This window comes from Hesperophylax consimilis, chromosome 4 (genome assembly GCF_061612785.1).
Source record: "Hesperophylax consimilis isolate HC1 chromosome 4, BYU_Hcon_1.0, whole genome shotgun sequence".
Lineage (NCBI taxonomy): Eukaryota > Metazoa > Arthropoda > Insecta > Trichoptera > Limnephilidae > Hesperophylax > Hesperophylax consimilis.
Window position 1 is genome coordinate 11788793 of NC_142839.1, and position 20523 is coordinate 11809315.

Genomic DNA, 20523 nt, shown 5'->3' on the forward strand with positions numbered 1-20523 from the left:
TTCCTTTAACCATCTACTGGAATGAGTTTCAGAGAACTTAACATATCAAAATACAAAATTGAGAAAGTGCATTTGTCCTGAAGAAAGGCTATCGATATTTTAAAGTAAGAAAACAATTACAACTCAAATATTTTTTATTATGTGTTTATTAAAATAATAAGCTCTTCCGTGCATCTCATTAAAGCTTTAAAATTAAAAAAAAGTAAACTTAAAAAAATAAAAATAAAAATTTTGATGTACAAAAGTTGTGTACACCAAGTGTTTTGTTTTTATTTGGTTAAAGATAACATATTACCATACTCTTTCTTCGACCAGTGGTATTAAATTTTCGGGATTTATTTCCTTATCCATTATTGTAGTTTTGATTTATTTACTTAACAAAATAACCAAATACAAGCACGCAGCGTGCCTGCTTCCTTGCGACAGGGAGCGGGCGGGGAGGGGTCGGGGTTTGGCGGGGACTCTGCCGGAACGACTGGACGACAAGTGTGAACAGCTCCATACAACACTATGAGCGAGCGTGTTCCGACACGATTTGAAAACGGACGCGCTGCGTAGGCGAGCCATCCGACAAAAAATGTCGGATCCGTTTTCAAATCGTGTCGGACAAGTGTGAACAGCTCCATACATCCACTACAGCCACTAGGGCATCCGTTTTTAAAACGGTACCCGCCTCCGATTTGAAAACGGAAGTGGGAACGGGCCCTTAGAGCTAATTCACACATGGTTCTGAAACCGGGCGGTTTGAGGTGAACTCTCAGACAGGGCGGTTAAACCGCGTGGTTTATGAAATTGCCGACGTAAGCTTCGCACGGCGGACGGCTCGCAAAAAAATATTTTAAATACTAGCTGTACACCGCCACTCGTTGCTATGGCTTAAATTGAAAAAGGCCGCGCAATTGTATTCCTTAAGACAGGGGAATCTATCAAGGATTTTGTTTGATTATTTTGGAGCTCTAAACCAGAGGTGGCTGCCAAATTCAACATCGGTTAAAGTATGTAATAGTGATCTATTCAATGTGGGGGTGTTTACAAACCTACATAAGAGCGTGGAGATACATATATACCAAAGATAAGGTATACCAAAAATAATATTTAATAGCTGACGTGACGTGGCGTTGCTCGAGGTTTAGCCAAATACGCAAAATTTGGATGAGTTTTGTCAGAATCGATTTGTCCGTGACAACGAATCGAAATATTTCGATGGTCAAAAAGATCGAGAAATCGATGATTCAACGGATTCAACGATTGTGCCCATCGCTAATCGCCACGCATTACCATTCTTATGAAATAATTTTTCTATGACCTACTTGTCAGTCGTCTTCACAATCTATGTTTATCTTGTCTGTGAAAATACTGTGAAACTTTGACAGATTTTTAAAAATGCTGGATACTTTTTTATGCGATAACCTTTTGCCGCTCATGTATTCTGACATTTTGTAGTAATATATTTTAGGAGTTTACTTTATATTAAGAAAAGTAAACAAGAGTTACAGCATATCACAAAATTCTCAAAATCCACCGATTTGCTGAGGCGACTGAATAGTTAAATTTATCATTTTATTTACCAACAAAGGAAACATGACTACTACTCCCCATATTGACAGGGAGTTAGATCTTTCAAACGCCGGTCGAGGCGTTTGGCTCGTTAAAGTTCCCAAATATATCGCCAATAAGTGGGAGAAGGCCCCAGGTAACATAGAAGTGGGGAAATTAAAGATTTCCAAGAACGCAGGACAAAAAGCCCAAGTTGCATTGACTTTGTCAGAAGCTGTTTTATGTTTAAAAGAACCAGGGGAAGAAAATATCCCCAAGGACCATAGATTGGACGTATCAACTGTGACTCGGCAAACTCTTGGTGTTTTTTCACATGTTGCAGGTTTGTTTTATTCGATAATGTTTTGTTTTGACATGCTTGTTTTTGTGTGAACATTATAACAGACTCTTTGATAAACTTGTCGAATTCCGCTGCACACTTGATAAGCAAAAAAATTATAAATATTTTTAGCAATAACAATTCAATAGCATTTGGTTTCATCTTAATTACTAAAAGAAATAACTATTTATGTTGCGGTAGATGGTAAAAGAAGTATTAAAGTTCCAGTTTGAAGGTTAGGAAATATGCTTAACTTATTAAAATAACCCAAACTGTCACCCGAAAAACCTATTTTGTGCATATTTACTTACGTATTTATTTATTTGAGAGGCTGAGGAGAAAAGTGTGGCACTATAGGTCAGCAGATTGGTTCGGTATGCGGGCACATTTCAACGCTTTTCCGTGGTCAGCTGTTTGTTTTCGGACTTCGGACCCTTCAAGATGTGCCCAGGAGATTGGTGAAGTCATCAAATCGGCGATGGATGGCTTCATACAATCGACTACTAAAGAAATTGGTGTGGGCTCAAAGCCGTGGTTCAGTCGTCAATGCTCCGAAGCAGTTCGACGAAAAAACGCGGCTTACCTAGCCTACAACACATCTCTAATGCCCGAAAGCAGATCAGCATACAACAAATCGGCAAAGGAATGCAAGAGAATCATTAATAGGTCAAAATTCGAACACGAACTGCAGATCAGCAAAAAGCTGGCTGCCTGCCCGCATGGCAGCAGAGCATTCTGGTCACTTGCGGGCTCATTAGGTCGGAATTTTTGCAAACCCAGTTTGCCACCTCTTACCAGACCTGACGGCTCACTAGCAAACACCGCCACCGAAAAGGCTAACCTATTAGGGAAAATGTTTGCGGAAAACTCGACCCTCGATGACGGAGGTGCTGTTCCGCCGTCGGTTCCTCACTGCAGCTTCTATATGAAAAAGCTGAGGATCCGGCATCGGGATGGACTCTACGTTATACGGGGGCTCGATGTTAACAAAGCTAGTGGACCTGATGGAATACCTGCCCTGGTATTGCAGAGGTGTGCTGCGGAAATAGTTCCAGTTTTGACAAAGCTCTTCAAAATGTCCCTGAAGTGTGGCACTGTGCCCTCTGGTTGGAAAAAAGCGGTCATTCACCCTATTCCCAAGAAAGGTGACGGCTCCAACCCGGCCAACTACCGCCCCATAGCGATCACATCAGTTCTGTCCAAAGTGATGGAACGTGTGATCAACAACAAAATGCTCACATACCTCGAGAAGAACAAAATTATCAACGACCGTCAATACGGATTCCGGCGAAACCGCTCGTGCGGTGATCTTCTCGCGTATGTGAAGCATGTTTGGGGGCAGTGCCTGGAACATCACGGTGAGACCCAAACGGTCGCACTAGACATATCCAAGGCCTTTGACCGGGTCTGGCACCAAGGACTTGTCAACAAATTGCCTTCTTACGGACTTCCCGCATCCCTGTGTACGTGGATTGCTGACTTTTTAAGGGATAGGTCGATTCAGGCGGTTGCTGACGGTTTCACCTCTTCCTCGCACTCTATAAATGCTAGCGTCCCACAGGGATCGGTTCTGTCTCCGACTTTGTTTTTGTTGCACATCAATGACCTTTTAACATGTGCACCGATTCATCGTTACGCGGATGACAGTACAGTTCAAGATAGCTTTTTGTTTGACAAGCCCCCAAAGGGCACACAAACTCCAACAGCTCGGAGGGCTTTGAAGCAGAGAATGGACGGTTATCTCGAGAGTATTTCCTCCTGGGGTAAAAATAATCTCGTCGAATTTAATGTTTCAAAGACCCAATCCTGTCTGATTACGTCTAAAAGGGATCCAAATGATAATCTAGTCTCCTTCAACAGAAGCAATCTTCCGAACAGGCCTTCCATTGATATGCTTGGTGTAACTATAAGTGACCAGCTCAGGTACGGGGGCTCCATCGAAGCCAGAGTAAAGTTGGCCTCTCAGAAGCTGGGCGTACTGTACAGGGCCCGCAGATACTTTAATAGTATACAACTGCTGACCCTGTACAAATCACAAGTGCGCCCTACTGTCGAATTTGGCAGCCATCTCTGGTCCGGAGCCCCAAAATACCTGAAAAAAACTCTTGACTCTGTGCAGAAACGGGCGGTCCGTTTGATAGATTCCCCAATCTTAACAAACAATCTTTAGAGCACAGGCGTCAGGTAGGTATGCTGTCCTTGTTCTATCGGTATTACAATGGAAGATGCTCTGAGGAACTAGCGTCATTGATCCCTTCGGCACCGGTGTGTAGTCGGGATACACGCCAAACGCGCGCCCAACATTTGTACACGGTTGACATTTGTCACATGAGAACGGGTCGCTTTTACGATTCGTTCTTAGGTTCAACAGCTCGGCTGTGGAACGAACTGCCGTCCTCTGTGTTTCCTCCCTCCTACAACATGGGACTCTTCAAGACCCATGTTCACTCCTTCCTCTCCGCAAAAAGACCCTCCACACAGCATCCCCAAAGATGACATAGGCCCTGAGGGAAATTATTTTCTTCAGGGCCTCCTGTGTGGAGTTAATATTAAAAAAAAAAAAAACCTCAACTTAAATAGTTGTCTCCATTAGATATTTAAGTTGAAATCAAGTGTTGTTTTTTTTAAGAGTCTTTGCATGTAGCATAGAATAGTTTTGGTTATTACATATATTATGTATGTATTATATATTTTACTAGTAAATTGTTAACAGTATGATTTTTGCCATATTTTGCTTTAAGCGCAAATGTGCCAAGACATATCTCAGTTTGTCTTTCTTCCACATTGATGATGCAATTCGAGGTTATTAGCACCTTTTACATTGCTGAATATAAGAATACTTGTCTGAAATTTTTTTTTCACATTGAAAGTCTCATTTAACAACGTATCATAGCCAGGATACGACATGGAAAGTGCTGAGAATAATTGAATAATAATATTCGGCACATTCGTAGAGGAAGTAATCAAAAATGACCAGGGTGTTATTCTGGCTCGATATACATAGTAATATGGATTACAGACAATGTCTGACTGTCAAGTGAGCTTTTGTTTCGTGTAGAGATGGTCCTGATTCCTGTCCCAGTTACATAGAATCGATTCCTTTGCTAGCACTGGAACCGTAGATATTATATCTCCGAGGATATTCTGAAAAAAATGAAAAATATAAGAAAAATTCTAAAAAACGACAAATTATTTTGAAATTTTCGGGATCCTGTTTAATTATCTTAGAATTACTTTAGTCACCCTCCATGGTTTTATTTATTTTTTCTGTAGAACCGGTTCTAAATGTAAATTGTTAAAGAACTGGTTCCACATCTGTCTCAGTAACTGGAACCGCAGTGGCAACCTATTTCAGGTACCAACCTTCCGGACGTCGAGCCAAATACCCTATAATATTAATAATACGTCCAACTCCAGTGAAATATTGGCAATATCAACAACTCTAGTCGCTAAAGGCGCTAGTGTAACATAATGACTGACATTCCTTTCAATGGCGGCAAATTGAATTTTTGGGGAAATTGGTGAGGAGACGAATGAAAGAGGTTTTGAGGCCACAGCGTTTATTGAGTCAGTGTAGTTGTGAGAGATGACTCCAGACTGATGCTCACGCAGTTGGTGGTCTTTTGGTCCGTGGCAAATTTCCCGGGTATTTCTCTTCCTAATTTATATTTTGGTAAAAAAAAATACATATTTAAATGTCCAAAAAAGTTGACTCTAAGTGGGCAGTTTACGGATGTAATAAAATAAAATAAAAATACATGCTCCAAGTCGTTTTCAGAATGCCAAAAAACGTTGAAAGGTTAGTTATAATTGTGAGAATTGAACTAATAATAAATACCCTATAATATTAATTAGCCCTATTACATAAATAGAATTAATGATATTAATTATTATTATTATGCAATGACCAGGCAGCATTCTGCTGATGCGCTCATATCTGATTTCACAACAAGTTTGACAGTAATTGAGTTGTTTTATGTTTGAACTAAGTCCTTTCTTCTCTCCAAATGTGAATCCAAAAGAGCTTTGAATATATTTATATTTGTTGCATCGATGACATGTTGAGGGAGTTTGTTCCAAGCATCCACTACTCTATTTGCAAGGAAGTGTTTTCTAGGATTAGATGCAAAAGGCGTTTTGGTAATTTTTTTTGGGTGTCCACAGAGATTTATATTTTTATTAGTAGTGAAGATTTCTTGGATGCCAGGGCAACTGTAATGTCCAGATAAAATTTTGAAAGTCTCGATCAAGTCACCCCTTTCTCTTCTTTCTTGTAAGGTTGGTAATCTTAGTTCCTTGAGTCTGTCTTCGTATCGTAGATCTTTCAGAGCTCTTGGTATTTTTGTGAAACGTCTCTGTACTCTCTCTAACAGATTTATATCCTTTGCGAAGTAAGGACTCCATATTTAGAAAGCATATTCCAGGAGAGGTCGCACATATGTTTTATATATTTTTAACATCATGTCCGGTGTTAGGTCAAGGAAGGTTTTCCTGATTAGATATGTTAGTGAATTTGCTTTTTTCACAATTCCAGCGATTTGTGGTTCCCATTTCAAGTCCTGTGATATGGTAACTCCTAAGTCTTGTTGTAATGTCACTGCTTTTAGAGGTGTTCCATTAAGTTTGTAGGCAAGTGTAGGGTTAGTTTTTCCAACATGTAGGACAGTGCATTTTTCGACATTGAGTTTTAGAAGCCAATCATTTGTCCATTGATATATTTCGTTTAAATCATTTTGCAGTTGATTGTGATGAGTGTGTGGGTTGGCAAAGAATTTTGTATCATCTGCAAAGCAGCTGGAGTCTGATTTTATTATAGTATGCAGGTCCGTGATGTACAAAATAAACAGAACTGGACCGAGAACTGATCCTTGAGGGACACCACTGGTCACATTTCGCTCAGAAGACAGTTGGTTGCCAATTCGAACTTGTAATTTTCTCTCAGTGAGGAAGGATTCGATCCATTCGAGAAGTCGTCCTCTTATGCCTAGGAATTTAAGTTTAGCCAACAGTCTATTGGTTGGAACAGTATCGAAGGCTTTCTCGAAGTCGAGATAAACTACGTCAGTGGAAATCCGTTTGTCCCACTCGTTTGTCCAGTAATCTATGTTAAGAATGAGATTGGTAATCGTGGATCTTTTTGGCACAAATCCATGTTGTTTGTTTGAGATTATCTCAAGTTTGATCAGGAATGAGCGTATCTCGTTCACTATTATTCTTTCCATGGTTTTGCAGATAATAACAGTCAAGCTTATAGGTCTGTAATTTACTGGTTTGAGTTTATCACCTTTTTTGTAGATGGGTGTAATTATAGCTCTCTTCCAATCTTTAGGGAGTTTCCCATCTAAAAAGGATTGTTGCATAACCAGAGCTATGGGATGACTGAGAGTTGCTGCACACTTTTTGAGAACAATAGCAGGAATATTATCAGGGCCAGTAGCGCTATCTTCTCGCAACCCCTTCAAAATATTCTCAACTGCTGATGGAGTGATTTCTATTTGGCATAGTGAACTATCTACATACACATCTTGACTAATAGTTGGTATACTGGTGTCTGGTTCATTGACATAGGTTTTTTCAAATTGTGTTGCAAGGATGTTCGCTATGTCTATCTCGCTGGTAACTGTTTCGTTAGAAAAGTTATATAGTATGGTTGGAGTAGACACTTTCGAGGCAATCTGTTTCCTTATGTAACTGTAAAATGGTTTCTGTCCGCTGTCAATCAATTTTTGCTCAAAGTTTTTTCTGGTATTTCTTATTTGCGACAAAAGGTAGTTATTTTTCAGTTTATATTCTCTGTAATACTCATTTTCAATTTCATTTACATTCCCCACGTGTTTTCTGGATAATCTATAACCATCCCAGGCTTTCTTTTTCTCTTTAATCAATGCTAGTATGTGTTTGTCGATCCAAGGTTTGTTCTTATTGTGGTTTTTATTGCCTTTGAATAGTGGTATTTTTGACACAATCTTCTCTTCAAACATGTTTGTAAAAAAGTCCCACTTTTCTTCAGTTGTAGTGGTTTCCACGAGGGACCACATTATATCATGAGTGCTTAAGGTTTCATTTATTTTATCATAATCTGCTATGTGATAGTTGGGTCTCGGCTTCTTGCATCTCGGGCCGGAGGATCCGTTGTTATGGCTGGTACTTACTTGTAGAGTTGACAACAAACATATATGGTCACTTTTGCCTATAGGTGCTAGATATTTTATATCAGTAATGAGATGTTCATCATTGCACAGGACTAAGTCCAATAGAGATGGGGTATTGTTGTCCCTGTATCTTGTAGGTTTATCTACCAATTGCCAATAGTTACTATTCAAGTACATATCCTCAAATAAGGCCTCGGGGCTGTTTGAATTACGCACTTCTGTAATGGGCCATACCAATTTGGAATAATTGAAGTCTCCAAGGATTATTACGTTTGACACGTCAGCTATTCTTTTTAATTGGTAATAGTTTTAAATAATTTAATAGTTTTTGGTGGTTTTCGTACAATGCATTTGGTGGGCAGTAGACACCAGCTAGGATAGTTTTGAGATGGTCTATTTGCATGTCAATTAATAATGCGTCAATTTGAGGGTAATTACTAGAACTGTTTTCCAGGGCTTTGTTCACCTGGGCTGAGATTGTCGGGCCTATGGTCCTTTTCTTTACATATATTGCTACACCAGCTCCTCGTTTTTCAATTCGACGGTCTTTGCGGAAGAGTGTGTAATCCGGAAGATCCACTAACGTATCTGGTATTTCTGCCTTTAGCCACGTTTCTGTCACTATTAGTACTGTTGGTTTTATAAGGTTTATTTGTGCAAGAACAAGATCAAATTTCCGTGTGAGAGAGTATAGGTTCGTATACAGTATTACTGTATCAAAATATAACTAGCCGTTTGAAACAATAGTTATATTGTTTCAACGTCCAACGCTGTTGAAAATAATTAGCGCCAATAGTTGAAATATAATACCTACTTGCGAATATTATTCAACGCAGTCAACGATTCAACTGCCTGATAAATAAAAGGTTTAAGAGTTTGCACTTCGTGAACAACATTACTCGATATTTCAAATGGTCTTTTGGTTATGTAACTCCTGCTAGAAGTTTTTCTTTTATTTTTCCATCCAATACGGCCGATACACAGCGCCAAGGGACAACCAAATTTATCAACGACAAGCAAAAAATAACCAACGTCGGCCGCCTAGCTACGTTTTGTACCTATTGTTTTCAACAGTTTGGCTTGTTAAATCAAAAGGGTCAAGAGATTACACTTCGTGAATGATATTATGCCTAATTTGAAATGGTCTTTTTGTAATGTATGTACCTACTGCACGTTTTTTTTGATTTTCCCATCCAATACGGCCGATACACAGCGCCAATGGACAATCAAATTTATCAACGACTAGCAAAAAATAACCAACGTCGGCCGCATAGCTACGTTATGTACCTATTGTTTTCAACAGTGTTGGCTTGTTAAATCAAAAGGGTCAAGAGATTACACTTCGTGAACGATATTATGCCTAATTTGAAATGGTCTTTTGGTAATGTACGTACCTACTGCACGTTTGTTTTTATTTACCCATCCAATACGGCCGATACGCAGCGCCAAGGGACAATAAAATTTATCAACGACAAGCAAAATATATCTTCAACATCTTTAATATTTCAACAGGGTAATGTTTTCAACACCGAAACCAACGTCTTCCAACTTCCAACAGTTTCAACTTTATTGTCGGATTATTATTACGTGTGTGGGGCATAGAGATAATAATAATACATCAATGATCCGGGGAACCACCCGGTAATAGGGATTCCCTAATACGATTTTGATCTATTTTTTGTTTGTTTTTTTGTTAGTATCGTGTCGATCTCCTATACGTTTAGTTTGATTGTACTGGCTTGTCGCGCGTCTATTCAATCTGTTTTTGTTAATTGTTTTACTTAGTGATTTATGTAAAAATACATAAGTGTTTGATATAAATTTGATGACTAAACTAATTTGTAATTGAATAATAATTATTAGTGTTTGTTTCGTAGTTGAATTGAACTTTGGACTGATGATAAATATTAAACAGTTGAACAGATGGTGATTTATTACTCTAATCCCAACACTGTTAATGTGTTTAAAAATATAGTTAACAAACTTTTGTTAAGGGGGGTACCGACTCCCTTGGAAGAACAAGACTATTCGCAAGATATTTCTGAAAATCAAACAGAATCTTCAGACGAACCCTTATCATTTTGGAATGCATTAAATTCAGTAGTCGAAAAAATTAAGCCAGTGAATAATCCAAATAACAAATTCCGCAAAGAACTGGACATGTATCTCGAAATGGATCTTCTTGATAGAAAGAGTTGTCCCCTGAAATGGTGGAAGGAACAAGGAGTATATTTTCCGAATTTGAAAAAATCTTCATAGAACAATGCGGTATTGTAGCAAAATCCGTTCCTTGTGAACGAATTTTTTCCAAGACTGGACAAATTATGTCCGACCGCAGGTGCATTTTTAAGGCTGGAAAAGTGCGACAACTGGTGTTTTTGAATATGGATTCGAAAATATAGACATGTGTCTAATCTTATTAATTTTTCAAAACTGGACATTATATTCTTACAAATAACTAAGCTGAATAAGCATCGAAATTCAAAATATTTTGACCGTATTTTTTATAACGTTTAATGCTTTATGATAATTTGAATATGTGTAGATATTAGTAAATTATCTAAAAAAATATAATAACAAATGTGATGAATGAGGTTTCATCGAGTATGGAGAATTAGCACTAAAAACAGACCTGAGTTAATAAATCACTAGAAATAATCAATTATAGTTGCATCAACGTCGGCGTTATTTTCAACAGTTGAAAATCGCCAACGATAACGACGATGGCGTTGGATGGAATTATCGTCAACGCCCAGTACTAGTATACAGTATTGAGATATTGACTATGTAATTATTTACATGTTTTTTGGAATTTTTATAATTTTAGGGCATCCTTTGATGTATTTGATTGTCAATTCCTTCTCCCCTTTTTCTGTTCTTTGATGCAGCTCATTACTTAAATCAATTAAATGCTGCCGTTGCATCGGAGTTTGATCCGATTTGATTGAGTTTGGTTTTTTAGTTTATTTTTATTTTTGAGAATGGTTAAAGCTTCACCCTGTGTTTGGAAGATTATTTTTATCGGGCGAGGGAATTTTTTTTCTGCTGAAGGTTTTCCAAGCCGGAGCACTTTTATGTTATTTTGACTTGTGCTGGTGATGCTTCCTATAACTTTCCAGCATTCTTCGGTGTCTCGTGATTTGCGTTGTTCGGGATCTGGCAAGTCACACTAGGGATATCAAACATAATTATGTTTTTTGCTCGGGATTGCCGATCGCTAAGTTCACTAATCATGTCTTCTGTGCATCGCATTTGTTGCTGTTTTTTGCAGGCGTTGACTTCTTGGAGGTCCCGAATTAGTTTGTGTAGTACAGGTATTTGTTGAAGGCCACTCTCACATTCGGGACACAAGAATTTCATTCTGCGGTTTTTGAGCTCTAGGCATCTGGTTTCCGTTGCGGATAAGCCCGAAAATATAATGCAAACATTTCGATTGCATCCATCACACGTGACTCCCACTCCTGGCTTGGCAACATCCCCATTACAATTGAAACAATTCATGTTTTATATGTTGTTTACTGACACAGTTAGGTAGTTTGTATGGGTGATTTTGTTTTTTGCTTTGTTGACACTGGGACACTAAAAACTGAGATATTAACACTTTATTTTACTAAAGTTAGCACTTTTTGTTAATATTATGTGACGTTTTAGTGTTCAGATATACTGTAAGATTGTTTATTTTTATTATTTAGACTGGAGAAGAATTGTTGACGTTTGCACTGTCAAAGAGTATTCGTAATTGATATATTTATTTATGAAATATTTTATTTTTTCTAAACTATCAAAGACAGAGTTAATAGCCGCTTTAATATTTTTTTAGGTATGAAAATTAACAGCAGTAAGATTGTATGTAGGTTACATTTTTTTTTTTAAATTTTATAATTTATTAACGTAAAATAAAGAATATATTTCACATAAAATCCAGTAAACTGTATGAAAGAAAACCAAGGCACACAACTCAAGCCGCTAGGAGGCGCTAGTGTAGTAACTACACATTAAAATTGTTCATTCTATAACTTTACACAATAATATAATTTTCACTTAACTTCACTCTGTAACCTTTATTTTAAAACTCAACTTAATAACTTTTCACTTTAAACTTTGCTTCAAAAATAATCTCTTTCTAACTTAACATTAAAATTTTTAATTTTACACAATGATATACATGTCCAACTTTTCACTTAACTTCACTCTGTAACCTTTTACCTTAAAATTTCACTTTGTAACATTAAATTTTAATACTTTTCACAATTTTTTTATTTTTATTTAACGGCAATATGAAGTAAAGTAAAAAAGATACAATATTAAGAAAAAAAAAGATATAAAGTGATGTAGTTTGTTCTCAGTCCTCCTCACTAGGTATTCCTGTTCCGAGGCGGACTGTAGTTGTATTTATCATGATTTCCTCATCTTCTAATTTGTTGGTTCCCACAAAATATAAAATAAATTAAGCAAAAAGTATTTATGTTTGTTGTCTGTAGGTTGCGTTGGGGTTACTTTTAAGAGGGAAGATTTTCATTGATTTCAACGCCGAGATATTTTATATTTCTGGAGTGTGTTATGGTGGGGCAGTGACATGATTATACACAAGGAGTTAGTAATATACAGGGTGTCTGGGGGTAAAGCGCACTAACTTCGGGAGGTGATTCTACACGATAGTAGAAGTAAAAAGATAAATAACTTTTCGAACTTCCAACTTTTTCCCATAGTAAAATATTTTTCCATAGAATAATATTTATGTTCCCAAAAAAAATTCACCTTTTTTTTACCTAAAAACTACCATAAAGTGTGTCGAAATTTCAAAAAACGTTATTTATTTTTCTACTTCTAAAATTATGTAGAATCACTCCCTGAAGTTAGTGCACTTTACCCCCGGACACCCTGTAAAAGTTTTCTTCTGAGTACAAGCATCAGCAAAATAAAAAAGGTTCCTATCAGAATGTATGGGAAATGTCAGAAGTTGGCGGTATTATTGACACACTTCAGGCGGGAAAGGTAGTTCTACCCGTTCGGTCGATTGATGCTTAACGGTGGGAAGGGTAGTTCTACCTTTTGCGCCGGCCTCATTTCAATGGCAGAAAAGACGGAATTATTACACGGAATAATATCCCAACTATATGTAGATAATTATCGAATGGTAATGCAAGTCTTCTTTTTATACTTATCTTCATGCATTTCGTTTACATCGGTATTTCAACAACGGATAGTATGTTATTTGCTATTGAAATAATTCAATTCCTGGAATGAAATGTATGACCGTGAAACCCGATTCGAATATCTATCTTTGTTCCGCCCCACTCAACTCCTATGTGCAAGCGAGCGAGAGATGTCGGGCATATTTAAAGAAAGCAGGTATGGGCAAATACCGATAGGCGGACCATAATAAACATATTACAAGGTTTTGAGTTGCATTTCAAAACAGTATTCAATTTCATTTAGTACTTTTATATTTTGGGTATCCTGAGTTACTACGTAGAAATTTTTATTAAAGTATTTTCAAAGATATAGCGTTTTAAAAAAAATTAAAGAAATGCGCGCGAGTTCTCTATTTTCGCCAGTGCAAAATATACCCACCAGAAATGTGTTAATATTATAGGGTATTTGGTTGAGCTACGTCATGAACCCGATGCGTTTTTTTTTTCGATAAGTGAAAAGCGAACCTTGTATATTCTTGGAACCTTGCTCCAGACCAGTTCACTACAAAGATATATTCGTAGACCACAAGAAAATTGAAAAGATTATGTGGAAAATTACAATTGTAATATTTTTGTTTACAGCTTCCAATGTGGACGCTGTTGTACCGGAATCCGAAAAGCTTTTCATGGAGGGCCGTATCGTACAGAAACTAGAATGCAGACCGTATGCTGACACGTGTTACATGAAGTTGAAGGCTGAATCTATTCGAAAGGCTTCCGTCCCGATAAGACAAGTTCAACAACTTGACAGAATTGTCCATAACTTCAAACCAGTCTCAGACCATAAACATAACGTAAGAAAACCATAAACATAACGTATTTGAAGTTTGTGGTTTTAATACCCATTCCTAAGGTTGTAATACACCCAAAACCATTTTTACATTTTAGATTGAGTACCAGGAGCGCAAGAAAGCTGAAGGTAAAAAGGCACGAGATGACAAGGAAGCTGTTCTCAATATGCTTTTCGCTGCTTTTGAAAAGCATCAGTATTACAATATAAAGGATCTTCAAAAGGTGGATAGTATATATTTATTTAATTTGCTATGGTATGTTTGTAATTTTTGGTGTAATTGAACAAAATTTTTGTGTGTTCTAGATTACACGGCAGCCAATTGTGTATTTGAAAGAAATTTTGAAAGAAGTTTGCAACTACAATTTAAAGAATCCTCATAAGAACATGTGGGAACTGAAGCCCGAGTATCGCCATTACAAGCAAGATGCTGCTGAGGAAGTTAAGGCTGACAAACAGGATTCTGATAGTGACTAAGATTATATGTTGTGATTTCCAGAAAACCCTAGGGATATAATTTTTATATAAATTGATATTTTATACAGATTTATCTTCTTTATTCATGAAATTATTAATAAAACTGTATTTATTATGCATATTCTCTCTGTTTCGTTTTTCTTTAGTTCAGTACCTGCCCTATATTGTATCAGTTATGATAATGAAAATTTTCACAGTTTTGAAATACTTTATTGTAAGTGTTTTATATTCTCTAAATCTATTACAAAATCAGTACAGTAATCAAAACCTATGATACAATAACATTAGAAATTAAATTGATTTATATTATGTATTTTCTCCATTACAAGATGCGCTTTTTAGATTGAGTTTCTTTTTTACTTGCATTTATGAATTTAGGTGCATTTTACAATCCAAATAGTTTACATGGGTATATTTTGTTTGGATCTATGATATTTCGTCAAAATGACAATTAAACACACCTTTAAAAAGTGATATGGTCATTAAGTGATGAAACAAAAACTAGGTTAAATAGTTACCTATGTAACCTAGTTTTTGTTTCATCAATTTTTGTAGGTGTTTTGAACTGTCATTTTCTTGAGATACCCAGTCACCGTTTTGTTTTGCCACTCATAAGCGAGAGAGAGAGAGAGAGAGAGAGAGAGAGAGAGAGAGAGAGAGAGAGAGAGAGAGAGAGAGAGAGAGAGAGAGAGAGAGAGAGAGAAATGGTGCGTCTTATAATGGAGTAAATATGGTATTAGCTTATTCCTTTATGTCATAACGTCGTATTTGGCCTTCTTGATTTGATTTGCCAGGCAGCAAGATATCATCGCCCCGATCAAAGGGAACATTGAGATTCCGACGGCTATGCCCAATACCCAGTTTAAATTGTTTTCAAACAACGCAACTATGAGAGAGTAGCATCCCTGAAACAACAATAGTTACACATTAAGTAAGGTACATATAAAGAAAATCCTGAAATGATATTACGTATGTAGGGATAAATGACCCGCATACCAGACATTTTCTTAATTTATATGTGAAAAGACCACTAAAACTGAATCCAAAATCAATGAACTCCAGCTCACCACTCATCGTATGGAAACAAGTTCCTCTGCTGACGCCACTGAATTCAGTTGCGATGACATATACCTACTGCACATGATACATATAGAATTCGGAGAAGCTGACCCAAAAACATTACTGAGAAACTATGCTTGATTACACGCTATAAAAGGCGTCACCTCGCTTCTTGTGATTCAGTTAAATAAACTCATCGGATAGACGTCTTGTCATTCCTCCACACATCGGAATTGGTGACATCCAGGGCTCTTTATCTGGGTCACAATTTATTATTCTTATCAATGCAGAGTAAGAAAACCAAAAATGACATTTATTTATTATTAACCCTTAGGATACGACCAACTACAATAGCAGTTCAGTGAAATTATGACTACCTTTCAGTGCACTCCAATGTACAGTGTACAGAGCTAGGTTTGAGAAGTTTTGAACGCATTTCAATATTGCCTGTCAATTATTTCAAATATAATTTTCAATATTATATTTGGCTTTGAGATAGTATTAGCCGTCTTCTAAGGGTTAATATGTTTTTAATTTCCAATATTCTGATTTATTTTATAAATATTAGTTACCTGAACAAATATGTCTTCTGTGCTTGAAGTTTTGCAGTTTTTTGTATCTTTACAACAAGATAGAGGAATTGAACGTGCTGGGACTATTTGCAACCAATCTGTGTAGTTATGAACGCCACAGCATTTTAGCTAAAATTGAAAACATGATTATTTTGATATATCTAGGAGGTATAGGGCATCACGAACATGTGGATAACTTAAGAGAGCAGCAGCAATATTATGTATGCATTTGCAATTTTATTATCCTTAAAAATTTCAAGAAAACGACGCTTGGAAATGATGCCATTGGAAAACATGTAAATTAAGTCTGGATTGTAAAATGTGTTATTCGACTAGATGTCCGCTTAGTAAAATAAGCCGCTGAATTTGAACATAAATGAATATACCATTAATTTTCTTATTAAAATTAAATTTCAAATAATATTAAATACCCTTCGAAATAAAAGGGAACACATTAATGTATTTAAATATAATTTTTGGTAAGATCATCCATCCGAGATATAGAATTATGATGTAATATTTTTAACAAATTTTCTTGCATTACAAATTTGTTAGGCTTGATAAAAGTAATTTTAATCAGTTCCAGTTAGGAAGTAATTAATTAGTGTCAAGGATAATGCCTAGCATACCGATGCCTGTATGAAGTCGAAATCAAAGGTCTTATCAGCACTTCCTCGGTGGACGTAGTTAGCAAAGGAAACATTCATTCCGCGGTCTAAAGCCTCTGATAATCTGTGCTTGTACGCGTACAGCGATATCTCAACTCCAACCTCCATCACAAATATTACCGCCAGGACTCCACCATACTGAAATAAATAATATAAGCAAATTACATGCATAGGTACTTACATAATATTCACAAAGAGGTTCGAATGATAAATATTAATAATACCTATTAATTTTTATTGTTATTTCAATAGAGTAATTTGATTTAGCCGAAACAACAGTGTGTTCTCAACGCTTTCAGTGCTGTAGTGCTTATCAGCAATTTCAAAACATACTTACTTTTCATGACATTTTGCATTGTAAAGAATGTTCATAATTTACTAAACAAAATAAACAATGAGATAAGAGTTCTTTCTTTTCGTTTCTTAAAGAGTAGTCATTTTAAAATAATAACAAAGTTTCAACTGAGTCGTTCTTCAGCACGCCTGCCCTATGTGGAGTTTGTTATGTTTTCTTTATTATTTGTTGTGAAAAACACTTATTTAGTTTTATGGAAAATATATTAAAACTTAAAGAATATTGTCGTATTTCTTTAATATACAGGGTGTATCGGCACGTACCCGACAAACTTTAACCAGCTATTCCTTAGCACATTTTGAGTAAAAAATTTTATGGGCACTTTGCTGTCCGGTAACGTTTTTTTTTAATAAAAAAATTACTATTCATATTTTCACCACTGTTTTATCCTTTGTCACAGTTTGAAAACCCTTCTGGCAATATTTTATTCGAATTCCGTTGAATAATGTACGTGTGTACCTATATTGGCGCACTTTTACAATCACAACGAAATGGCACGGCACCATTTGTCTCATTTTTAACTATTATTATTTAGTGTGTGCGAAAGATCGAAGACGCTTTTCGACATACTTGCTTATAACAGCTGTTGAACACGAAAATCAATGCCAATGACGGTGATGTAGTGTGGAAATTTTTAATTTTTTTGTTTTTAATTGAAAAAAAAAATGCTACCGGACAGCAAAGTGCCCATAACATTTTTTACTCCAAATGTGCCAAGGAATAGCTGGTTAAAGTTTGTCGGGTTAGTGCCGATACACCCTGTATTTTTTTATAACATGAGAGAAAAAAATTCTCTGAATATAAGTAGTTATTCTGGGGAAACTACTTATGGTAGGAAAATATAATTATTTTAAAATAAATATGTAATCACATTTTCTGATAAGGCAGTACAATTCTAAAAAAAATGAAAAAAAGCAAGTAAGTTATTAGGAAAATAAAACCAGCTGGCGCACGGCGAGCCGCGTGAAAATTTTGGGTCGACACGATGGAGGTAACTAGATCGCGGGAGCTTGGTGTTCCAAAGGGAATAAAAATGATTTTCTTAAAAAAATATTGAAAACAATACGGGAAAAGTTGCTGTTTTATCTGTCTATTAATAAAAACATAAGTGTTATTTTCTTTTTTTTTTGTAAAAAATATATATATAATGAAATCCTCACTGTGATCTCCAGTGCTGAGATGTATGTAATATAATCAGTTAGAACCAAAATCAATTTTTTTTTCCGTAAGAAATTTTAGAAAATCTAATTAGAAATATATTACAATTTTAATTAATTTCTTATTCAAATATGCATACTTACCACGTAAAGCAAGACAGGCTGTCCTTTTATCGTGCAAGTACACGCCAAAGACGATATAAATACGGACAAACATCCTATCCCAATTGAAACATACGGAATCGTATCGAAAAATTCATAAGAATGTTCAAAATATTTATGGATGTCGATTTCAGCCCACAAACCTGCTGCTAATATAACCATTCCTGAAACCTGAAAAAAACGAATGGAAATCAGTAACATTTAATCGTTTTAAAAACGGACTAGTATTAAACATAAGTGTTATTGTAAATTATTTATTAAAAAACTCACCCAAAAAGCAACATTGAATACCATGAGCAAGGATTTCATGCACGCTATCAGCGCAACATTTTTGAATTGATTTCCCATGTTCTTAAAGTATTATTATCTCACAGTTTTTAAAGAAGAAAATGTGCTTGTTTATAAATGCAACTGTCGTGCTCCCGTCGCGTCGTCTCCCATGTTCTGTGGCCGACAGTTTTTGACACTAATGTTTAGGGCTACAGGCGCGGGCGCGGAAATGGAGGGACGCTCACACAATAGGCCTCTTGCATCCCATTTTTTTATTTTATTTTCCGGTTTAGGCAAATATTCTAAGACATTCTGTATATTTTTTTTTTTTTTAATCGTATTTTTGAAACCATGGCGATTTTTTGAAAATTTTAATCCGAAAAATCGGACCATTTTTTCATAAACCGGAAAGACGGAACATAATTTATGGGTGCGAAAACAAAATAATTACATAGCCCAAAAACATTTAAAAAAAAAACGACGCATTTCACACGAATGGCAGAGGAGAATAACGAGGCATACCAAAAATATTACATCTCATAAATATTTTTTTCCTTGAACCTTCTTATTGATCATTAATCCTTATTAATTTATTTAAAGTTTTATTCCAGCAGTACTGGGAGGATATTGCAATCTCAGTCTGCCATATTAAATGAGATGACATATAATATAAATATACTTATACACAATATTATAGGATTGATGAATATATACGATTATAATGTTCAGTCACTTAATCCAAATATTTTACAATAAAACCTAATGTACATAAAATTAAATGAATTAAAGGGGAAGGTTTATCAACAATATGAAATATATAAACAAGTATAAAGAAGGTTCTCATAAAATATATTTAGTTGGTCGAAGTACCTATATATTCTATATGTACCAAGGTTGGTTTTTGTTTTTGCAATGAGACTATTTTTAACAGCTGCACATTCTAGTTATATAACATATAACTTGATATTGTACCTCTTGTTTGATACTATCCAAATGTTGCGATTTAAATTATTCTTGTACTCATAAACTCATAATAATATATTATTAAATTTGATTTTGTTAAAATCAGGACCATCACCATTATACTTCTAAGACAGCCGCCACGGAAGGATAATCTGTACGATTTTCACATCATAACATCTGTCACTTCTGAATAATATCTGTCATGTCAAAACGAAGTACTTCCAATTCTAACGCTGCGTTTTGTTACTGTTTTGTTATTTAATTAAACATGGATTCGTGTAGTAACCGTAGGATCCGAGATCGTAAAAATAATTATAAATATTGTATGGTTCCTTTGTGCCCAAATACTTCGGCGACTACTAAGGAAAAAAGATTTTTCGTTGTACCGCGAATTTCAGCAATTAGAAAACAATGGTGTATTGCAATTCATAGGTCCAGTCAATTGGGTGAACTGTCAAATAAAACCGTACGATATGTCTGTGAAGATCATTTTAATGTAAGTATATTTTTTACAATATTATTGTTTGAACACAATATTTAAAAAATACATATTTTTCTTTGTTGCATGCTTCACGAATAGTTTGCTGTACAGTACAGTAGGTTGAGTAGGTGGGTCTATTACCTAGTGACAACAAGCCTACACACATTACAATATTGTTACACTTTTGCAGGCTATTCTCAAATGAAGATACTTATTATATTTGCATTGTTAAGTTTGTATTGAATAAATACAATGTCTCTTGATAAGTTGTATTTTTATTTTCAGTTAAGCGTGGATGCTCGGAAATGGCCCCAACATCTAAGTAAAAGGGTGCTTTTAAAAAAAG

The 20523-nt window shown here is 35.8% G+C and overlaps 2 protein-coding genes across 2 annotated transcripts; one reads left to right on the forward strand and one right to left on the reverse strand.

The window, feature by feature from the left end:
- Positions 1-1329: 1329 nt before the first annotated feature.
- Positions 1330-14611, forward strand: TfIIFbeta (transcription factor TFIIFbeta). The gene is made up of 4 exons (XM_089631204.1): positions 1330-1879; positions 13806-14017; positions 14112-14237; positions 14320-14611. Exons 1-4 carry the CDS (start codon positions 1582-1584, stop codon positions 14488-14490), a joined length of 807 nt encoding a protein of 268 aa, XP_089487330.1. The 5' UTR covers positions 1330-1581; the 3' UTR covers positions 14491-14611.
- A 121-nt stretch (positions 14612-14732) lies between these two features.
- LOC149424200 (tetraspanin-7-like) lies at positions 14733-18897 on the reverse strand. Its single transcript, XM_089631205.1, has 5 exons — positions 18734-18897; positions 18446-18634; positions 16751-16927; positions 16122-16250; positions 14733-15395 (listed from the first exon to the last, which is right to left on the reverse strand). The coding sequence occupies exons 1-5, from the start codon at positions 18809-18811 to the stop codon at positions 15240-15242; spliced, it is 729 nt and encodes a 242-aa protein (XP_089487331.1). The 5' UTR covers positions 18812-18897; the 3' UTR covers positions 14733-15239.
- Positions 18898-20523: the final 1626 nt, after the last annotated feature.